The sequence below is a fragment of the Meles meles genome, chromosome 14 (genome assembly GCF_922984935.1).
Source record: "Meles meles chromosome 14, mMelMel3.1 paternal haplotype, whole genome shotgun sequence".
NCBI lineage: Eukaryota > Metazoa > Chordata > Mammalia > Carnivora > Mustelidae > Meles > Meles meles.
In genome coordinates, this window is record NC_060079.1 from 74,033,634 (window position 1) to 74,054,367 (window position 20,734).

The window sequence follows — 20,734 nt, forward strand, 5'->3', positions numbered from 1 at the left end:
TTGTGAGAGTTGTAGGCATGCCGTAATTCTAACTCCATGAAACACACCAAGTAGCTCAGCTTTCTTGAACACTTCTCACTCGCCAGGCCACGTGTAGGCGCTCACCTGGACTACAAGAGTCCCACATGAGGTAGGCAGCAGTAAAAACGAGAAGACCTGAGCACAGAGGTTAAGAAATTTGCTCAAGGGGCACCTGGGTGGCTCAGTGGGTTAAAGCCTCTGCCTTCGGCTCGGGTCATGATCCCAGGGTCCTGGGATCGAGCCCCGCATCGGGCTCTCTGCTCAGCAGGGAGCCTGCCTCCCCCTCTCTCTGTGCCTGCCTCTCTGCCTACGTGTGATCTCTGTCTGTCTAATAAATAAATTAAAAAAAAAAAGAAATTTGCTCAAGGTCACATAGCTAGTAAAAGGCATAGTCAGCATTTGAACCCACTGAGCCTGGCTCCAAAGTCCCTGTTCTTAATTGATATTATAGAAGAGAAAGCGGAGGCACGAGGAGGATGGGCTGCCTGGACTTCCGGCTCCTCGTGGGTAGCTGGGCATCAGAGGTTGGAAGTCTGAGCTGCCCACCTGGGCATGGAGCCACTCCCTTCCACCAACACAGTAGCCTGTGGGCACCGCGGGTGCTGCCACGAGGGACCTGGTCTAAACAGTAATCTGATTGACTAACAACAAACCAGAAGTGTAGGAATTGCAGAGACTAATCTGAACTTCAGTGACTACTTTCTCAACCCATAAGATGGTTTAGTCATAGATCGAGGAACTGAGGCACAAGAACGAGAAGCAAAATAAATCCTTATAACTTGTCTACTGGGCCAGACTGCAGTGATGGGAAATTAATCTCCCAGAGGAGCATTTGTCAATAGCCCTTTCTATCAAGAACTCAGAACAACAGGGCTGGACCAAATACTTACAAAAGCGAATTGCTGAAAAATAAGCAGAAGTTTGGTACGGGAAGACAACCAAAGGTACAGAGTCTTGAGAAACCTGGCACAATTAGGGATCCAGGTCCACGGGAGTTATGTCCCTCTAGGGAAGATCAAGATTAACCCAAGTATTCCATACCCTGACCATGTCTTGCGTTGAGATGGACCCGAGACAGCAAGCTGTCAAGCGAGCCGTGACCCCGGACAGCTTTGAGGATGGTGATATTTGAAGACCCAACTCTTAGTCAACTAAACAGCTTTCTCTCTGCTCACGGAGAAGAAAAGGCCTCCTTACACTTACAGTGAAGTTCAAGGAAAAAGATGAAACATTCGAGAACCAAGGAAGCCACCAGTGGCCGGGGGCGGGGGGTTGGGTAGGGCAGCAAGTAAGGTCAACTCACACATGCACAGAAAGGTTGTCGGGGATTCCATCGTGGTTGAAGTCCGTGAGGTCATTAATTGAGCTCACTGCGGTGACCACCTGTCCAATGGTGTAGACAATGGAGAGCGACACAATCGTCCTGTGTTGAAATGGGTTAAGAGAATCCAAGTTAGTTGCGCAAGACCCGTCCACTTCCTCTTCTCCCACAGAAAGTCCTCCTGCTTCAAAACGCAAGAGCCCAGTCATGTGTATGCTCATTGCTCAAACCTGAGTCAGGCTGGTAACTCTCAGAAAGGCAGGCTGCCGGACGATCCATTGCTCAGCCGGCGAGAGTCCAGCAACATTGACTGGAGCCAGGGGAAGGGGGAAATGTCTGTTTCACCTTTGAACTACTTGAAAACCACAATGTTTTCTTCTACCTGACTACTGAAGTGAGAACATCTACGATTAAACAGTAGGAGAGACTTACCTTGTGCCTGGTAACAATATTTGGCCTGGAGTGGGCCATGGGTTATTTTTGTATTGTATTGAATTCTTTTGAGATAGTCCGTGAATTTGGCCCAGAAGAGCCTCCACTGCCTCGCTCCTTAAGTTCTAGGGTCTTCTCGGTAACTATCTACTGGGTACACTCTTGGAGCTGTTCCTACAGATCTGGGTGAGTGCCCCATGTCGTCTCTGCCCAGTGAGCCATGTGAGCCTTCCAGCAGCAGGCATTACATCGGGGAACTTCCGTGTTCTCTAGAACTTAATTCCCGCCTCACACATGATTAAGGATGGATAGTATCCCTGCTACTATTTCAAGGGGAGACAAAGATGTTATCATTGTTCAGAGGAGGGAAGAACTCACCAGCGTTACCTGCATTCTCACTGTTCAGTGCCAGGCACTGTACTAGACTCTGGGGATAGGACCTGAGCCAAAACACGGCCTAGCAGGCTCTCCTAAGAGTTTGATGTGCCTTGATTCTTTGTTCCCACCATCCATCATTCCAAACCACAAAGCTTATCATTCCTTTTGGGTTTATTTCTTCACAAGGAAGCTAGAAACACTCACTTGAACTTTCCCAGCCAGGAGTCAGCGATCAATGCGCCCAGAATCGGCGTCAGGTAGCACAGAGCCACAAACGTGTGGTAGACAGCCGTGGACAGATTATCATCCCATCCGATGAACCGTCTGAAGTACAGAATCAGGAGGGCTTTTGGCAGAGGGCAAGGGGAGTGGGAGGGGAGACAAAGTTAGGAGCTGTGGTAACTCGGGCTCTTCGCTCAAGGGGAGAAGGGTGAAAATCGTTACCTCGCATTCCATAGTAGGAAAATCTTTCACAGAACTCATTGACCACGATGAAGAAGATGCTCAAGGGATAACCAAAGCAACCCTGACAAAAGGAAACGGTGTAGGATTGAAACATGCTCCTCACTTGGGCCACAGTCACAGACAAGGCTAACGGCATGAAAAGTAGTTGATGCGTATTTAGTAACTTGGCACTGCCTGACTAACCAGAAGCAGTTCTAGAATTCAGAAGTTTTAATGCCCTCACATGCCACACAGAGACAGCAGTGAAATAAAGCATCTAGTTTTCTCGTTCGTTCGAGAAGGACTAGACATTAGCATTTCCTCAAGAGAAGAGATTTCACACAGAAACTCAGGACTGTTCCCGCACTGATTCACATGGATGACAGACATCTGGTAAGCGAAGGGAGCACAGCTGTGAACACCCAGGAGCAGAACGGACTGGAATTTGCCAAATGAAGCTATGTAAAGAAGAAAAAAAAAGGATACTCACCTGAGACTTGGATATCCCTGAAAGAAAACCAAAACACCACTATTAGTCAGGTAATTAAAATATTTTTGCTAAGCCCGCGCTCAGACCCTCTGACTTTTCAGGGCAGACAGATGTACTGTCCAGACCCTTCCAGCTCTCTTGGGCGAGTGGGGCCTGGCATCGGATTTTCTTTTAATTAGCTCTGCAGGCCATTCTCATTGCGGTCAGACTTGAAAGTCAGAGGCTTCGAGAATGGTGCCAAAGCCATTTCCTCCTTGAAACACATCAAAGGCTGCTCATTGGCCACAGGATGAAATCCAAACATTTTTGCAAGCTTTTTACGATCTCACGAGGTCAGTGGGGTTTGGTGGGGATTCAGCGAGGGAAATAGGAAATGCCACAGGGGGCCTAACACAGCGAGGATTCGACCAGCTTTCCCCTTACCTGTGACGGCCTTCCTTCCAGCCCCTTCTGCACGCAGACAGGGCTCCTGCCCTTCCCAACTATCAGTTTGCTGAGCGTGTGGGGCGCCCGCCCACAGTCCTTAATGCACAAGACCGTACGTAACTCCTGGGTCAGCCCCGGCCTCTTCCTACATCCGTCGTCCACCGGCGACAGCATGACCTTCACAGAGCCCTATCTGCCTCCCTGTGCTCCCAGAGCTCGGGGGTTCACATCTTTGCCTCTCCTCTAGGTGTATCCATCTGCCCACCCCCGGCATCTCTTCCAGGGCTGACCACAGCGCAGGGCCTTATTGTCCGAAGGGGGAATTGGAAGAGCAGGAAGGAAAAAACGTGAGCTTCCAAGTGAACCAGTGCAAACCCAGGGTTGTTGACTCGACCTTCTAGATCCTAGGCGTAGCCATCAAGCCCACCCGCCCAGGCCCTGCTCTGGTCTCGCCTGAATTTTGACGACAGCTGAGCCATACCCTCCCTGTCTCAAGGCACTTCCCTGCCCCAACGCAAGGTCCTGTAGCTACCCGTGCCTGTCACAGAGCCCCTCTCTGGATCCTTTGTTTCGGGGGACCCTTGAGCACTCCCTGCCTCTATTACGCATCAGTGACCCCACGGAATGGTCCTCAAACTTCAGCGTGCCCCAGAACCACCGGGGGGGGCGCGTGAGAGCAGGTTGCCGAACCCCACACTCTCAGTGGCTGACTCTGAGGTGGGGGGACGGCCCCTGGAGTCTGCAGGTGTCACAAGTCCCACAGGTGATGTCCCCGCTGGTTCAGAGACACCCCCTGCCCCGGAGAACCACCCACAGGCTGCGATGTTGCCTGACTGATCCGCAGAAGTCGGCTTTGTTACTTCCCCCGCCCCAAGCCCCGCAGAGACACCCCGTGCCTGCCGCCCCGAGCAGGAAGCCAGTACAGAAGCTGGCCTGTCGCCTCGCATTCTCGTCATGGGCCCGCCCTGAGCCCCAGCCCACATGAAACAAAACCGCAACTCTGCCTGAGGAACCTTCGCTTGGCCCAGACCCCGGCGGCGGTCCAGGCCCCCAGCCACCCCCCTCGTGGGCTGGGGACCTGGTTCCTGATTCTGGTCACGCTGCGCTGTGGGCTCCGGCACTTCCGGTGTAGCTCTGCGTGGCCCCTGGCCTCACGCCACCAGGTCTTGCTTTTGCCCTCTCGAGAGCAGTGGTGCTCCTTCAGTCCTTGCCCTAAGGTGGGGAAGAACTTACCCTGGGCTCCTGGGACGCCAGGCCCCACTCCTGCCATCTATAAAGTTCTGGAAGGATAGCCTGGTTGTCTCCCCAGTCAGACTTCCTTGTGGGCAGGAGCTGCTCGGAGAGGCGGCAGGTGGAGTGTGTGGGCTTGGCGGGGTACGTGTGGCTGTCGTGTGGCTTTCCAGCTGTGACCGGGGGCAAGCCCAGTTTCCCTCGGGACAGCCCGCCCGTCAGAGGCAGACAACGCCATGGCCCTCACAGGACCGGTGTAACAGTTCCAAGTGCGAAGCCCCCAGCCCCGGCCTGGTGCCTCATAAGGAAGATGCTGCTATCTCAGAGTCCTTGGCGCCCCACAGCGTGGACATCGAGTGTTTGTTGAATGAGTAAGTATTCCAGAGGATCAGTCGTATCCATCATGGAGTCCCACGTTCGGTTCTTGGCTCCAGCCTCCTTCTGCCTGTGAGGCCACCCCACGTGCATGTCGTCCCTGCGATCCCCAGAGGATTTGGCCAGTGGGGAGCCCTGGTAGGTGAGCAGAGGGGTCAGGTGTTCCTTTCCCTGTGTCCTCCTCAGAAATCACCTCAGACGACTGCACCCTCAAGACACAGTCCCGGCTCCTCTGAAGTAGGCCTTCCTCACACAACCCTCTTTCCAGGCTCTGGTCACAGATTTGAACCACTTCCTAGAGGTGGTCACTGAGACCACTACTCTGGGAACCTGCACGGACATCGATGGCTCCCTGCACCCCTCCCTCAGCCTTTTCCAAAGTGTGTGTGTGTGTGTGTGTGTGTGTGTGTGTGTGTGTGTGTGAGACTAATCACTCCTACTCTGCGTGTGCCTTCTTTGTCCGGATGGGACGATGACTGCCGCAGGCCACAAGCCAGCTTTTGTCGCCAGACCAGGGACTGCTGCTCGCCAGTGGAATAAAAGACCCAGTCAGGAGCACGCGCTTCTGGACAACTGCCCGCAGACAAGGCGGGCTTCACTGCAGCGGAGCCCCGTCTTCTAGAGGAAACCACAGATGCGCCGCCTGCTTCTACGTCCAATAACGTGCTCTCACTACTGTCTCCCCGCAGACCGGACGGAGCAAGCTGAGCACCCCTGCCCCGGGTTCAGACAGGTCCTTGCCCTAGGCCTTGACGGAAAAGCAGGAGGGAGGCCCAAAGACCCAAACCCAACAGAGACAGCCCGGAGCTTCCCTGCAATTGTTCCTTCCACGTGGTTTCTCAGGACACGGTAACACCTGTAATTTTTTTTCAAGATTTATCTATTTATTTTAGAGAGAGTGAGAGATAGTGAGGGGAAGGGTAGAGGGAGAGAATCCTTTTTTTTTTTTTAAAGATTTTATTTATTTATTTGACAGAGATCGCAAGTAGGCAGAGAGGCAGGCAGAGAGGGGAAGAAGTAGGCTCCCTGCGGAGCAGAGAGCCCGATGCGAGGCTTGATCCCAGGACCCCAGGATCATGACCTGAGCCGAAAGCAGAGGCCTTAACCCACTGAGCCACCCAGGCACCCCAAGGGAGAGAATCCTTATGCTGACTCCCCACAGAGCATGGAGCCCGACGTGGGGCTTGATCCCACGACCCAAAGATCATGATATGAGCCAAAACCAAGTCAGATGCTTAATCAACTGAACCTCCCAGGTGCCCCACACCTATCGTTTTTTGGGAAAAAATACCGTTTACCATTATTATTTGCCAAACAGTGGGTGCTAAAGATTCTGTCTACTTCAAACATAACCGGTTACGGAAAAGAGAGCTTCGCTCTTGTTCCAGCAACCATCACACTCAGAACTACGAAATGCCAGATGAAACCCCTAAGCTCAGCCCGGTGAACACCTGAGATTTCGTACCCAGCCATCACCCAGGAAGCTAGTTATTTTCTGAAAGGTGTGCATTCCAAAGAGCAACTCTGATTATTGGGGGTCAGAGGTTGCCAACCTCCTCTGCTGCGGCATTCGGGGCTCTTGGAAGATGGACAGTGCAGTCAGCATTTCTTATCTCACATGCGTGTCAACAGGGTCGCTCTCTGAGAAAGCTCAAGGGCGTGGCGGGGGAGCCTTATCCGTCCGTATCCAGACAGTACATCTAATCCGCGAGTTTGAGTGGCCCGCGGTTCTGGCATCATCCCTGGGTCACTTGGATGTGACTGCTGATCGGAGTCAATAAAGCAGCTTAGAATCAGGCGTGCCAGGACCGGGCACAGAGTCCGCTCTGGCTCCTATTGTTATGCAAGGCTTAGCAGTGCTTTTGTCTTTCTTTTGGCTAAAGAATTTAATAAGATAAGGGTACATTAGACGTTTCTGTGGTTACTGGCTTGGAGAGAGAGGAGGCAAAACCAAGAAAGACACTCTATTAATAATTTCCCACTACCTAATGAAATCTCTTCATTTCATTTCTCACTATCTGACAAAGCACGTTCCATATTTTGAACCACTTAGGGATGGAAATTCTAACTGTAATAATGGCTCATGACCTAGAAATTAAGAATTCTCTCAGCATCATGATGGGCGTGAAGAGTGCATTTCTAGGACTTCGACTTGGGAGTTTGGAAGGAATGAAGAAGCTGCCCCTGTCTGAGCAGCTCTTACCTTTGGGCAGAGAGGAAACTCCTCTCCCCCACCACCAAGAGCGAAACTGAGGGAGTAAGCTATGTATTGCATTTAGGAATGAAACTCGGGCACGGTGTGGCCGGCAGAAGCAGTGGTCCATAAGATGTCCATGTCCTGACCTGGAGCTAGCGATGTGTTACCTTCCACGGCCAGGGGACTCTGCAGATGCGACTAAGTTAAAGACGGTGAGATCGGGAGTTTATCCTGGATTATCTGGTGGCCTGGGTGGCTCAGTGGGTTAAGCCGCTGCCTTCGGCTCAGGTCATGATCTCGGGGTCCTGGGATCAAGTCCCGCATCGGGCTCTCTGCTCAGCGGGGAGCCTGCTTCCCTCTCTCTCTCTCTGCCTGTCTATCTACTTGTGATCTCTCTCTGTCGAATAAATAAATAAAATCTTTAAAAAAAAAAAAAAGAGGAGATGTGAAGAAGGAAACAGAGGTCGGAGCGATGGTGATTTCTAGAAGGCCAACATGAGCCAAGGAATGTGGCAGCTTCTAGAAGCTGGAAAAGACAAGGAACCAGATTCTCCCCCATGGCCTCCAGAAGAGACACAGCCCTGCTGACACCTAGATTTTAGCTCAGTGAGACCCACGCAGACTTCTGACCTCCAGAACTGCGAGATAAGAAATCCGTGTCCTTTTTAAGTCACTAACTTTGTGGTAGTGTGCGACAACGGCCGATAGGAAATAAATAAAGATTTGCTGCAAGCTCTGTACATGGAGGTCTTTATCACTCAATCCCTCACTGCTCGTATAGAACTAAGACTCAAACCTCCAGCAAGTCTTATTTGCCCACAAAGTGCTCTTTTTTCAAATAATTCTTTCCCTTAGCTACATTTTCTGTCTGGGGGTTCAGGAGTCCCGTCCCACGCCTGTTCAATGGGATCAAAAGCATCTTTCCTTGCTGTAACGTCTGCAGGTCTGCTCTCCGTGAGCCAGCCGTATAGATGATGCCGCCTTCCAGGGCCGCTGCAAAGGAGGAGGCGGTCTGAAAATGGTTTCATGAACCAGGAGGAAAATGAGTTAAATTGACCAAGCCTGGATTCTTTTAGGTGGAAGGGCATGGGCCGTGGGGAGCAGGAGGGAAGCCTCCGCTTGGGGACACCCTTCCTAATCGTGTGGCTTTAAGGATTCAAAGCGGTCAACCTCTGGCCTGCCATTTCTTCACGGAGAGATGCTGATGCCGTCTTTGCAAGCTGGTTGGTAAGATCAGATCTGCCACAATGAAATGAACTTTGCTCTTCACGGCATCCCGGAAAGACAGCTGGGTAGCGCAGACGATGTGTGGCAGGGGCTGATATAAGATCAAAATATGGGCAAGACCTTGCGATGGGGGACCCCTGGCAGGGCTGAGAAGGGCCCTCAAAGAAAGAGGCAGTCCTGGGGCGCCTGGGTGGCTCAGTGGGTTAAAGCCTCTGCCTTTGGCTCAGGTCATGATCTCAGGGTCCTGGAATCGAGCCCCGCATCGGGCTCTCTGCTCAGCAGGAAGCCTGCTTCCTCCTCTCTCTCTGCCTGCCTCTCTGCCTACTTGTGATCTCTGTCTGTCAAATAAATAAATTAAAAAAAAAAAAAGAAAGAAAAAGGCAGTCCTTATGACACCGTCCTGGGAAACGAGGCCACGGGGATTAGCAGGTTGTGGACAGGGGAAAGCCAGTCTTCTTAAACACAAGCCACAGGGACTACTGATTTTCAATTAAGCTGCTTTTTTGAATGGGCAGTACTACAGTATGCCACGTGCGTGTTTTCAGGATGGTGTTTAATTCCCCGCTGCTGGGGTTCTAAACTGTGATCTTTGGCGCAGCGGCAGCAGCTCCTGGGAACCCATCAGGAGCGCACACTCTCAGGTCCATCCCAGACCTACCCAATCCGAACATCCCCGGGCAAGGCCCCCGCCAACTGCATGGGATCAGGCCCGCCACAGTCTGGGAGCCCCTCGTTGCTCCAGAGCGATGCTGGAGAGCAGGCAAGGAAGGGGTCCGGTGTGAAGGTATGTGGCGCCTCCATTCTCTCTCCACACCAGGCCCCTTCAGAGCCTCTGCTGCCATTAGGGCTGTTAGTACCTCACCCCTCCCCTGGGCCCCCCAGATACTCTTCCTTTCAGATTTCTCTTTTCTTACACAAAGATTTTATTTATTTTATCCGAGAGAGAGAGAGCATAAACACAAGCAAGAGGGAGGGGAAGAGGGAGAGGGAGAAGCAGAGAGGGAGCCTGATGCGGGGCTCCATCCCAGGACCTGAGCCAAAGGCAGACGCTTAACCTACTGAGCCACTCAGGTTCCCCCTTTTAGATTTCTTTGGCCTTTTTACAAACTGCCCTGACAGAGCGCCTTTGTCCTGACTTCTGAACCAACAGAAGTCACAGAGCCTCACATACCAGAGGATCCCTCCCCGCCTTTCCGGTGTGGAAATCAAGTGTGCACCCCTTCAAAAGGAGCCCAGCAGGGTGTAGGCTCAGTGTCACTGCGTGGACCCGAGTCGAGGTGACAGGAGGCATGGGGGCTGGGGGCAGGCAGGGAGGGGCTGAGTGCCTTGTGTGGCACACTTGGTTTGTTTTTTTCTAAAAATCGATCAACTTTGATGAAGAAGTAAGAAGCACTCTTCTGAAATGGGCTAGTCCCGGACCGTGACCAGGTTAGCTTCAGGACAAGAGCCTGTCGTCCAGATCCTGGTTTCTGGAGTGATCCATCTTGAGGTTGTTTCTTCCCCGACTTGATCATTATTTTTCTTACTTGGCTCTGTCGCCGCATTTCCCGCCCCGAGGGGCCCCTGCTGCTCCATCGGGCATTTGTGTGGCCCCGAGAGGACTGTGATTATTTCAGCCCGAGGCTGCCCCGGGAGGCAGGGCTGGACTGGAGAACCGTGGCTTGGGTCCAGCAAGAAAAGGTGTTTCTGGGTGGAGCACAGGCCACATTCCAGCCCCACGGGCCCTCACACAGGGTACCGCCTGCACGTGGATGGCCAGGTCCTGCCCATCTTTCTGTTCTGTTCTTGTTGTTGTTGTTGTTTTTAGTAGAAATACTCTTTTCCTCAAATATGGTCTTCCCCACTAAAGGACAATCTATCTTTCCTTTGCTCCGTCAGCAAACGACTACACCACCAGGACACACGGATGTCTGGTTTCCAGAATGCCAGTTCAACCAAGTTACCCCCGCGAAAAGCAAATGAGTTATCGGTCCTTTGAGAACAAGGAACATCCACTAAACCAGAATCACATGAAGCTAAACACAGGGAAACCAGGATGATGGGAGCATATAGGTCTCATTAAGTGATGCTGGCACGGTGCCACTGCGGGGACCAGCTCAGTCTGGGGGCGCTGGTGTCCCTGTTTCCATACAGGCTACACGGGCCAGAGGCATGATGAGCCCAGCTGGTGAGAAGACAGGAGCAGAGTCGAGAACCGCTTAGCTGTATGTGGTTCACAACTGTGTCCCCCGCCTTGTTGCGGGAGCAGGACTGCTGGGACCTGGGTCCCCTGGCGGGTCGGCCTCGCATCTTTGATGATGAGCAGCCAGACCTCACCCTTGTGTCGTCCTGTGCGTGGCTGACCGCCGCGCCACCACTACCTCGTCCCTCAGCCTGGGGGTCCCGCGGTCGGGTCGGAGGGAGGCAGCCCTGGGTCTGTGCGTTATGACAAAGAGCTACAAACGGAGTGGCTTCACACGATGGAGACGTGTCCTCCCACAGTCAGGAGGCGGGCGTCCGAGACCAGCGTGTCAGCTGGGTGGCTCCTTCTGAGGCTGTGAGGGGAATCTGTCTCGGCCTCTCCCCAGCTTCTGGGGGTTACTGACCCTCTTAGACGTTCTCCGGCTCGTGACAGCTGTACCCAGATCTCTGTTTCCATCCTCACACCGTCTTCTCCCTGCGTGTGTGCCTGCGCCCAAATGTCCCCTTGGTAGAAGGACACCGGTCGTGTTGGATTGGGGGCCCCCTGGTACTCCAGGATGACCTCGTCTGAACTAATTACATCTGTGAAGGCCCCATCTCCAAATAGGCTCACACCCATTGCTGTAGGGTACAGGCACCCTTTTACCTTTTAAAAAAGATTTCCACACAGGACTGTCGAAAATCATAGGCTTCAGAGGCCACAGTGGCCGCCTCCGGTGGTTTTATACATAACCCGTGACTTTCAGCATCTAGTTTCCAGAATTACAGACGTGCATCCCTGAGGGCCGTTCCCATTCTCCTTCAGAAAGAAATGACCCCTCCGGGCCCCAGGAGCCTCCTGCCTTTTGACGGGTTCAAAGATTGTTTACTTCCCAATTGGAGGAAGAAGTTTCCGCAGGCGGGAATACAGGTTAATGTGTAGTAAAGCTGTTATGCGAAACAGAAAGCGCCCAGGCCCAGGCCCGAGTTCTGCCTCAGGCGTGGGCAGGGCAGGTCACTCCGTTCCAGCAGGCTCTAGGCCGAAGCAAGAGCGGGGAGCACAGGAAACGGCCGCAAACTGCCCACCAGGTAAGAGAAACAAGTCCGCACCATCAGCCCTGAAATACTGTGTGTCGTCACGGGTGAGAACAATGCCAAAGGCAAGCAAGTGTCACCAAATCAGAAGGAACCAACCTCCTGGTCTTTTGGGGGGGATGTTTTGAGGCCATTCAGTTAGAGACCCTAAATTCTATTACTTATTTATTTGAGATGCTAAATCTTAGACACAAAGTTTTTGTTGTTGTTTGTTTGTTTGTTTTTCTCTTAGATGTTAGGTCATGACTGGAAGAAACGCTTATGATCACAGGAAGTGTGAAGTTAGGCTACAACGTGATCGACATCACCTCCACTCCCCCCAAACCACCCCTCCCCGGTGATATTGAGGCTGTACACAGCCTCATCCCTATCATGAGAATATCTCTAAGAAATTTCCAGAATGGTAAAATATGTGTATTTTAAAGATTTATTCGTTTCTTAGAAAGAGAGTGAGATGAATGAGGGGAGAGACAGAGGGAGAGAGAGAGAAGCAGACTCCGCACTGGGTGTGGAGCCCAATGATCTCACAACCCTGAGACCAGGGCCTGAGCTGAAATCACGTGTCAGAAGCTTAACTGACTGAGCCACCCACATGCCCCAATAGATGGCTGTTCTGAACTGACGAGCGCTAGACCCCAAAGCCCACCTGTCTCGCTAGGGAAGATACTAGTCATTATATGTAGCACCTTAGCTGAAGAGGGAGACCACGGTGGCGACCTCTTTGCACACAAAGAATACTTCCTGCCTGAAGTCATATGTAAGTGACATTCATCTTTCAGAACAACATTGTATTACCGCACGTACTAGGTTGAATAGTGTCCCCCAAAATGCATGTCCTTCCTTGAATCTCAGATTGTGACCTTCTTTGAAAACAGGAACTTTCCAGATGTAATGAGTTGGGATGAGGTCGTGTTGGAAAAAGGTGGGTCCCTAACCCCACATGCTTGGTGTTCTTATGAGAAGACAGGTGTGTGAAGACAGAGCTTCACAGAGAGGAGGTGGCGTGAAGACACGTGGGGGGAAAATGGCCACGTGATGACAAAGACAGAGACTAGAGTGACCCATCTCTAAGCCAAAGAACGCCCAGGACTGCAGACAACACCAAAGCTAAGTGAAAGGCATGGAGTAGATTTTCTATAGCCTTCAGAGAACACGTGGCCTTGCAGACACTTTGAATTTGGATTTCCAGCCTCCAGAACTATGACACTACATTTCTGCTATTTTATTATTATTTTAAAATATTTTATTTATTTGACAGAGAGATAGAGAGTGCGCAAGTAGGCAGAGTGGCAGGCGGAGGGAGAGGGAGAAGCAGGCTGTCTGCCAAGCGGGGAGCCCGACACAAAGCTTGATCCCAGGACCCTGGGATCACAACCTGAGCTGAAGGCAGCCGCTTAACTGACTGAGCCACCCAGGCGCCCCACTTCTGCTGTTTCAAACAATCCAGTTTGTGATACTTTTGTTACAGCAGCCACAGAAAACTCATACACCGTGTGAGCTGACATGTTTTGATGAACTGAGGAAAAAGGTTTGCTCTTCCAAGAACATCTCAAATGTACTTTCTGATATGTCCTGCTAGAGCTTACAATAAAATCTTGCCCCTTGAAGCAGAATATAGAAGTTTCAAGAGCTTGGTCTGTGAGCTTTCAATGGGTCTTCTTATGTGAGTACATTCTGTGAATTTTCTAGTCTTAAGTCTGATTCTTGAACCAAGCTTTCCTTGGGGTATGTGCTCAGTTCATGTGTCCCCACACAACAGCTGGATGGCTCTATACCCTCTCCAATGACAGGCTCCTTTTAGGAGCCCCGTGGGAGGCCCTGGCTGGTGTCCAGGCTCAGAGGAACTAGGTCTTCCTCCTTCTCCAGAAAGTTTGCAGAAGATGCTATCCCTTCCCTTTGGGGCCACTTTCTAGCTGCTGAGACGGTCCTTTAACTCTACACTACCTACAGATGGTAGCCGCACTTGTTCTCAGGCTTGGCAGCAAGTGGAGGCTCGGCGGCGAGCAGAGGCATGGGGGTGAGCAGAGGCACAGCATGGCCCGTCTGACCCGGCCCTCTTCACGGCAACCCCATGAGATGACCCCACCATCCAGGTGCTACATTCCTGGGCTCTGAAACCGAGAGACGAAGTTACAAAACAGAGGTTCCCGGGTTCTTTATGTTGCAACTCAGGATTCTGAGTCAGTGGTTCTCACTCGTTTGCAGATAATACTGCTCTTATTCTTTCACTATCATGACGGAAGAATGTGGAATGTTCCTCAGAGTCCACCCTTGTTTTCATAACCTTCATCAGCTCACCTGGGACATCCACCCACATTCTCTGCTGCCAGGGATAGGTTCGAGATGCTGTTGTGTCGGAGAGCAGCCACAGCACAGAGAGGTGTTAGCGGTGTGAGGGTGACCAGCTGAGTGACCCATGCCCCACCCCCACCCTGGTTCCTGGGGTGCACAGCTCTACCCTGGAGAACAGATGGAGGTCCCTCTTGCTAGTGAACTAGCCAGCTAAGGAATCCCTCATGGGCTCCCTGTTCTTCAGTAACTCAAAGGGCAACAGGAAAGTATTAATCAAAAAAATCCAAATAAATCAAACCGGGACATTCTGTAGAGGTGTGAAGGACTAGGTAAAAATTCAGCATGAAGACAGTGCTTCGACAAGACACCATTAGCTGCTGCTTTCACTGACTAGGAAAGCCCCACAGTATGGAAAAATTTGTTTATGGGCTTGTGTTCCTGCCCCCAAGGTTATGAGTTCCTTCAAGAAACTCATCAGGCGTCAATCAGGGATGCAGGTTCGCCACCGGCCCCCTCCCCCGGCAGCCATTGGATTCATCCCTCCTGCTCTTTCCTACCCTACAGCCTTAGCCTGCACAAGCTAATCTTCAAATTCTAGCTACAAATTTACTGCCAAGCCAGGGGCCAGGCTGCACTAGATCTTATTGCCACGATCTCACCTGCGGGGTGCGGCAACAATATTTGGGCATGGTTGTAGGCTAAGAAAAACAGAGCCTGTCCATGAGAATCGTTTAGAGCAGTGGTTCTCCACGAGGGATCTTGGGACCAGCAGCAGCAGGACGTGGGAACTTGTAGAGATGCTGATCCTTGAGCACTGCCCCAGAAGCAGAGACTCGAGGGCTGGGGCCTGGCATCGTGCTGGAATTAGCCGTCACTCTGGTGATCGTGACGTACACTAAGGACTGAAGACCACTGACCTACAGACATGTCAGCCTGAAAGAACCCCGGGTCAGAAGTTCTCTCTTCCTGTTGTCTGAGGGGCCCATGATTCCCTCAAGGGTCCCATGCCCAGGGCCTCCTTCGGGAGCAACTCCAGCTTCTAGCTGGACACTTACAGCCCACAGCAGGTTGCCAGCCTCCCTGAGACTTCAGCACCGTTCTTTGGTTTACCCAAGACCTTCTAGAAAGAAGGAAGAACGCGGAAGAACTTTTAAGTGACCAGGTTTGCGGCACCTTCAAAACCAGTCCACTGGGTGCCTGGGTGGTTCAGTGGGTTAAGCTTCTGCCTTCGGCTCAGGTCATGATCTCAGGGTCCTGGGATCGAGCCCCGTGTCAGGCTCTCTGCTTGGTGGGGAGTCTGCTTTGCCCTCTCTCTCTCTCTGCCTGCCTCTCTGCCTATTTGTGATCTCTGTCTGTCAGATAAGTAAATAAAATCTTAAAAAACAAAAAACCAGTCCCCCATTTGATGCCCAGGCAGGAAGCTGACCGGAAAAGCTCATCAGAATCTCACAAGGCCGGCGGGAGGCTGAGGAGCGGGAGGACGGGACTATGACCAACTATTCCTCATTAAGTGAGTGAATTCCTCAAAACGGCCTGAGGATCCGGCAGGAGCTTCCTTCGTAGAACCGGAAGCCTCTTCATACTTCATTTTCTCAAAGTCAAATATGGGAAGTAGTTTGTTAAGAGCGAAAACCTCGGTGCAGACTCCTGCTCAGCTCTGGAGAAGGGAAGGATATGGGAAATCTTCAGCAGAAGCACCCCCAGCCCCACAAGGCCTCCCCTGAGAGGTCGTCCGCCAGCCGGAAGCCTAACTCCGCGACACGGCTCTCGGAGGGCGGCCTCCTCTCCATCCCTGGCTCTGAGAAGCGCGCCCGGACTTTAAAGCACGAGGGGGCGAACAATGGTCCGTGGGCCAAATGCAGCTCGCCACCTGCTTTTCGACGGCTCCCGAGCTAAGGACGGTTTCCGTGTTTTTAAATGACTGAAGAACAATTTTTAAAAACTATCTCGTGACACACGAAGATTACAGAAAATTCCAATGTTCGTGCCCGTGAGTAAAGTTTTATTGGAACACGGCTCTGCCCGCGTGTTTCGGTATCTCGCACTTCAAGGGCGGAATTGAGTGTTGCCACAGAGACTGGCTACCTCCTAAAGCTGAAAACGTTTACTATCTGGCCCTTCGCAGGAAAAGCTTGCCAACCCCTCTTTAGAGAAAAGGGTCTGCAGTCCGGGATTCTAACTGGAGACTGCGGCCAGGCTTAGCTCTGCATCGAGAGGCCCAAAGCGACTTTTCACCCACTTTATTCTTGCGGCTTCTTGCCGCTGGGTTACTGAGTGTAACAAATGGTATAATTCTGACTCTCCCTGCACCCCTCACTTTCCTACTTCATTCCAACTTCTGCTCCCCATTCCCGGGATCAGCCAAAGAGCCTGGTGTGGAAACTAGTTCCAGTTTCACATGGGACAGAATCAGCTGGAAGCCAAAGTGTTTCTAAGCCCCGTTGCCTGGCTTCCCCCTCCTCTATCCCCGGCCACCCGACAGGTTCACCAAGCATCCCAGTCGTTCCCTCTTCAGTCAGGAGGGGCTCTGAAGCAACTTTGGCACGATCCAAGTGCCAAAGATCTATTCTCAAGAGAAGTTACTGCTGCCTTTTATTTAAAAACCCTTTTTAAGAATCCACTGTTCTACTTATTACCTAACTTAGATATTGAAACCGTAGGACTTGAGTAAACATAAAACTGGTGTGTGGGTAAAATGCTACTCACACGCTACGCCAATCTCAGTTGGAACAACAACAACAACAACAACAACAACAACAACAAAGCCACCACTGAAGGACCAGTTTGCAAACTGGAAAGAATCATTTCATTTAGGACGACACTTCAGAAGCTAACAGTGTTCATTCACCAGTAACCAGGCTGCCCACAGCTAGCCTGATCGCAAGTATTTTAGGAAAGTCCAAACTTAGCACAGACGCTTCTCAGGTATTTGTATCTAAAAATCGAATAACTACTCAGAGCACCTCCCGGAGAAGTCACCCGGAGTGACAAGCAAATGACGGGGGAGGTGAGGATCCAGAACTCCAGCCCAGGAGTTTATCAGCTGGCGAAGCACACACCACTGACAGCCTCTCCCTCCCCAAGGGCGGCTGTAGCATCTTTCTGGAAAAGGCACAGGTGGCCACCGCTAGAAGCCCCGAGTGTGAACCGGGACACAATGCGGGACAGCGAGACATTTGAGCTTGTCACAGTGTTGCACCCCCTGGCTCCACACTCGACCACGGAGGTTGCTACCGATACTTCTAGTGGCTGAGGAAGTCGAAGCCGGAAGAGTTGAATTTACTGACACCAAGTCATAGAGGTAGCACGTGATAGACGGGAACAGAATTGTGAGCCGGTCTCAGCCATGCGGCCACATCGGACCTGCCTGGGCTCATCCAGGGCATGACTTTGGGGGAGTCCCTTGACCTGCTTCCTCCGTCTTTAAGGGAGAAGAGGGCTGGGACCATGGACTCCGCTCTCTGCTTCTGCATCCTGCCCCGGGGGCTGCTCTGAAGCAGGCAGGATCAAGGTCTTTCCTCCAGGAGCTGCGGACACTCCACGCCTGTGGGGACTAGCTGCTCTCCTTGAGGGCCTTCTGCTGAAGCCTCAGGACAGTGGCAAGATGGTTAAGAAGGGCAAGCGAGGGCCCCCAGTTCCCGTGGGGCCAGGCAGGGAGCTGCGGGGTCGCCTGGCCAGCCACGGGCGAGGGAGGTGCCAAAGCAGCCGCTAAGCCCCCGCGCGCTGGTTGAGGTTCTGGGGTCCTGCCATCACGTGCGCGACCCCGTCCAGTTTCAAGCCCAATCCCAGCCACAGGCTGGGAACATGGGGACCGGGATTCCCAGCAGGAGGCCGGGTCAAGGTGACGGTATCAGTTCCTGCCACCTCTGAGTCTGGGCGCCTCGGGCTCTCCCGGTTTCGCGCAGAGACCGAGATCGGGGCGGGCGACTTCCCCGAAGCCCGAGGGACCAGGTTCTCCCGACCCCTGGTCGCTTTCCACCCCCGCGGTGTGCGCCCGTCCGCGGCTCCAGGCCTCCCGTCTCCGCGCACACGTCTGCCCGCCGCTGGCGACAGCGGGGACCAGCGTTGCAGCCGAGCCAAGCCGCGCGGCGCCCTCTGTGCAGCGGCCCCAGCGCGCAACCCCCGCATCCCCCGCCCCGCTCCCGGGTGACCCCGCGCCTGGCCGCGCCACCTACCCATGGTGGCGGCTCCGAGGGCTCCAGCGACAACTGGCGAGCGCGGAGTCCAGGAGAGAGGACTTTTTTTTTTTTTTTTTTTTAAGGTGTTGCTCTTATAACTTTGTTTCCAGGCCCTGCCCAGCCACCTGTGCAGCTGGAGGTGTGCAGGCGGGGCGGCGGGGCTCCACCCTCGGAGGCGGGGGCCCACGGGGAGCAGAGGTGAGCGCCCCTTGAGCCCCAGCGGGAGGACAGCCGGCAGCGGCCAGCCCCGGGGCTCCCCCGTCCCGCCCCAGGCCCTTGGGGGCGGGCACAGCGCCGGTGACAGGAGCAGCGGCCAGAAACCGGGCTAGAGACGCCCCAACCGTGGGCGCCCAGCTGGCCCCTGGGAGGGCTTGTGACAATGCAGGTTCCCCGGCCTCCCCGCGGATTGGCTGGCGCAGTAGGGCAGGATGCGGCCTGAGAATCTGCATTTCTAACCGGCTCTAAGGGGATGCCCCTGCTGCTCCAGGGACCCCACGCTGGAGACCACGAGGCTGAGAAAACACCACTTCTGTGTGAGGAAGCAAAACGGGGTGCAACCCTGGTCCATCATACGTGCGCGCGCGCGCCTGGGGCTTTACCCGGGGTGTGAACCCGCCAGAGAGTTTCTGGAAAACTCTGCCTCACCTTCCTTTAAGAACAACGAGAACAAAAATGATAATAGCGCCATGATCTCCTGATCATTTCTCTGTTTCCTGGTCCGACTCCAGGGAAAGCGGGGTTGCGCTTTGCAAATACCGAGAGGGAACATGACAAGGGAAAATGAAGGGAGTTTCTATTTTTTCAAATCGTGGCAAAGTACATGCAAAACGTACATTGTCACTGCCAAGTGTACAGTGAGTGGCACCGGGTGCCTTCCCGTCGCCGTGCAGCCGCCGCCACCACTCGTCCCCGGGACTTGGTCCTCGCTCCAAACGCAAACTCTGCCCACGGAATCCTTCCTCTCTGTCCTCGCTCTCCGGGCCCGGCCACCACCATTCTGCTCTCCCACCCCACGAATCTGAGCGCTCTAAGCGCCTCGGATAGGTGCAATCACGCAGCGCTCCTTTCCCTCCTTCTAACGTCTGCGGGATCCATCCCCGGTGGCGCAGTTGTCCGACCGTCCTCCCCCTTGCAGGCGGATCCCTACCGGGCCGTGTGCGTATGACATCTTGTTCGCCCATTCCGCTGTCTCTGGGGTCAGTGCCCCTCTGCACGCTGGCTGGAAAACTGGTGTGCGCGGAGAAGCCCCCTGGCCCGGCAGCGGCGGCTAGACCCCACGCTTCTCGGGCTTTCTTCCGGGGCCTGGGGGAGGAGAAGTGTCTGCAGGTGATGGCTTAGTGGCTACACGCGGGGTAGCCGGTGGTGTTACCTGGAGGCCTGGGGGCTGCAGGTAAACCGACTGCATCAAGGAGAGCAAGGCCTCCTGCACTGAGGGGAGGATGCTCCCTCGGTGGGAGTCAGAAGCCTGTTCCTAGTTGTTAGCCTGTCACCAGAGAAGCCACCAGTGGACAGGTGAAGCTGTGACAGTTGGTTCTGACCACAGTTTTCTCTGTGGGGTGGTACTTCTGTTGAGCTTGTGAAGCCTGACATCTTGAGCCACTGGAAAGCCATGCTTGGTCCAGGCTAGTGGTTCTCAAAGTCGGGTTCCCGGACCAGCAGCCTCCGCATCAGCTGGGACTTGCGACAAATGCAAATTCTTGGGCCTCCACCCTGATCTACTGAGTCAGGAACTCTGGGCATGGGGTGCAGGTGACTTTGTAGAAGCTGGGAGGCAAATGCTATTTCTTCCACCTGTGAACTGAATCCTTCATCGGCCGCTGTTCATCACCACTAAGAACAATCTGCTGCGGTAGCCACGGGCACTGGGCAAATGGCCCCGCGCCCACAGAGCCCACGTGCTTTCCCTTCTCCACAGGGCGTGAAGGGGCAAGTTACTCAAGACGGAGGAGCATGAATGAAGGACAAACACTGAGGGGGTACCAGAGACAAGCTCTACCCATCCTGAGTAGATCAGCAAATCCCAGTAGCCACTAGAATTTCTGGGATGGGCTGGACTTGGAGGCCACGCGTTTCTCACCTGACACTCGTCGGCATTTGTGTATTTAAGGGAGGAACTGCCTCGGGAGCCTTGAGCACAAGCCCCTCTGTACCTCTCCCTTCCCCTCAGCCCTCAGGGTCTGCTTTCCCAAGGTTGCCATAACACATTAGCACACGTCTGATAAACAACAGAGTTACCCTCTCCCAGTTCTGGAGGCAAAGGGGTCTGAAATCAAGGTGTGGACGGTGCGCTCGCTCTGAAGGCTCTCAGGGAGGATGTGTCCTCGCGTCTTGCAGCTTCTGGTGGTTCCAGACATTCCTTGGGTGGTGGAGGTATCGCTCCTGTCTCTGCCTCTGGCTTCACATGGCCTGCTCCTCTGAGCTCCTCTTTTCTTATTAGGGCATCTGTCCCTGGATTCAAGGCCCACCCT

The 20,734-nt window shown here is 53.4% G+C and overlaps 1 protein-coding gene across 1 annotated transcript in view; it reads right to left on the reverse strand.

Moving 5' to 3' along the window:
* Positions 1–18,402, reverse strand: part of SLC15A1 (solute carrier family 15 member 1) — a 49,153-nt gene extending 30,751 nt beyond the window's left edge. Inside the window, exons 1-5 of the mRNA XM_046028246.1 lie at positions 18,264–18,402; positions 3,087–3,103; positions 2,597–2,678; positions 2,357–2,498; positions 1,325–1,444 (exon numbers count right to left, since the gene is read on the reverse strand). Of these exons, the coding sequence (XP_045884202.1) occupies positions 1,325–1,444; positions 2,357–2,498; positions 2,597–2,678; positions 3,087–3,103; positions 18,264–18,267 (365 nt within the window). The 5' untranslated portion in view covers positions 18,268–18,402. The remainder of the gene's footprint in view (positions 1–1,324; positions 1,445–2,356; positions 2,499–2,596; positions 2,679–3,086; positions 3,104–18,263) is intronic.
* Between the last annotated feature and the right edge of the window lie 2,332 nt (positions 18,403–20,734).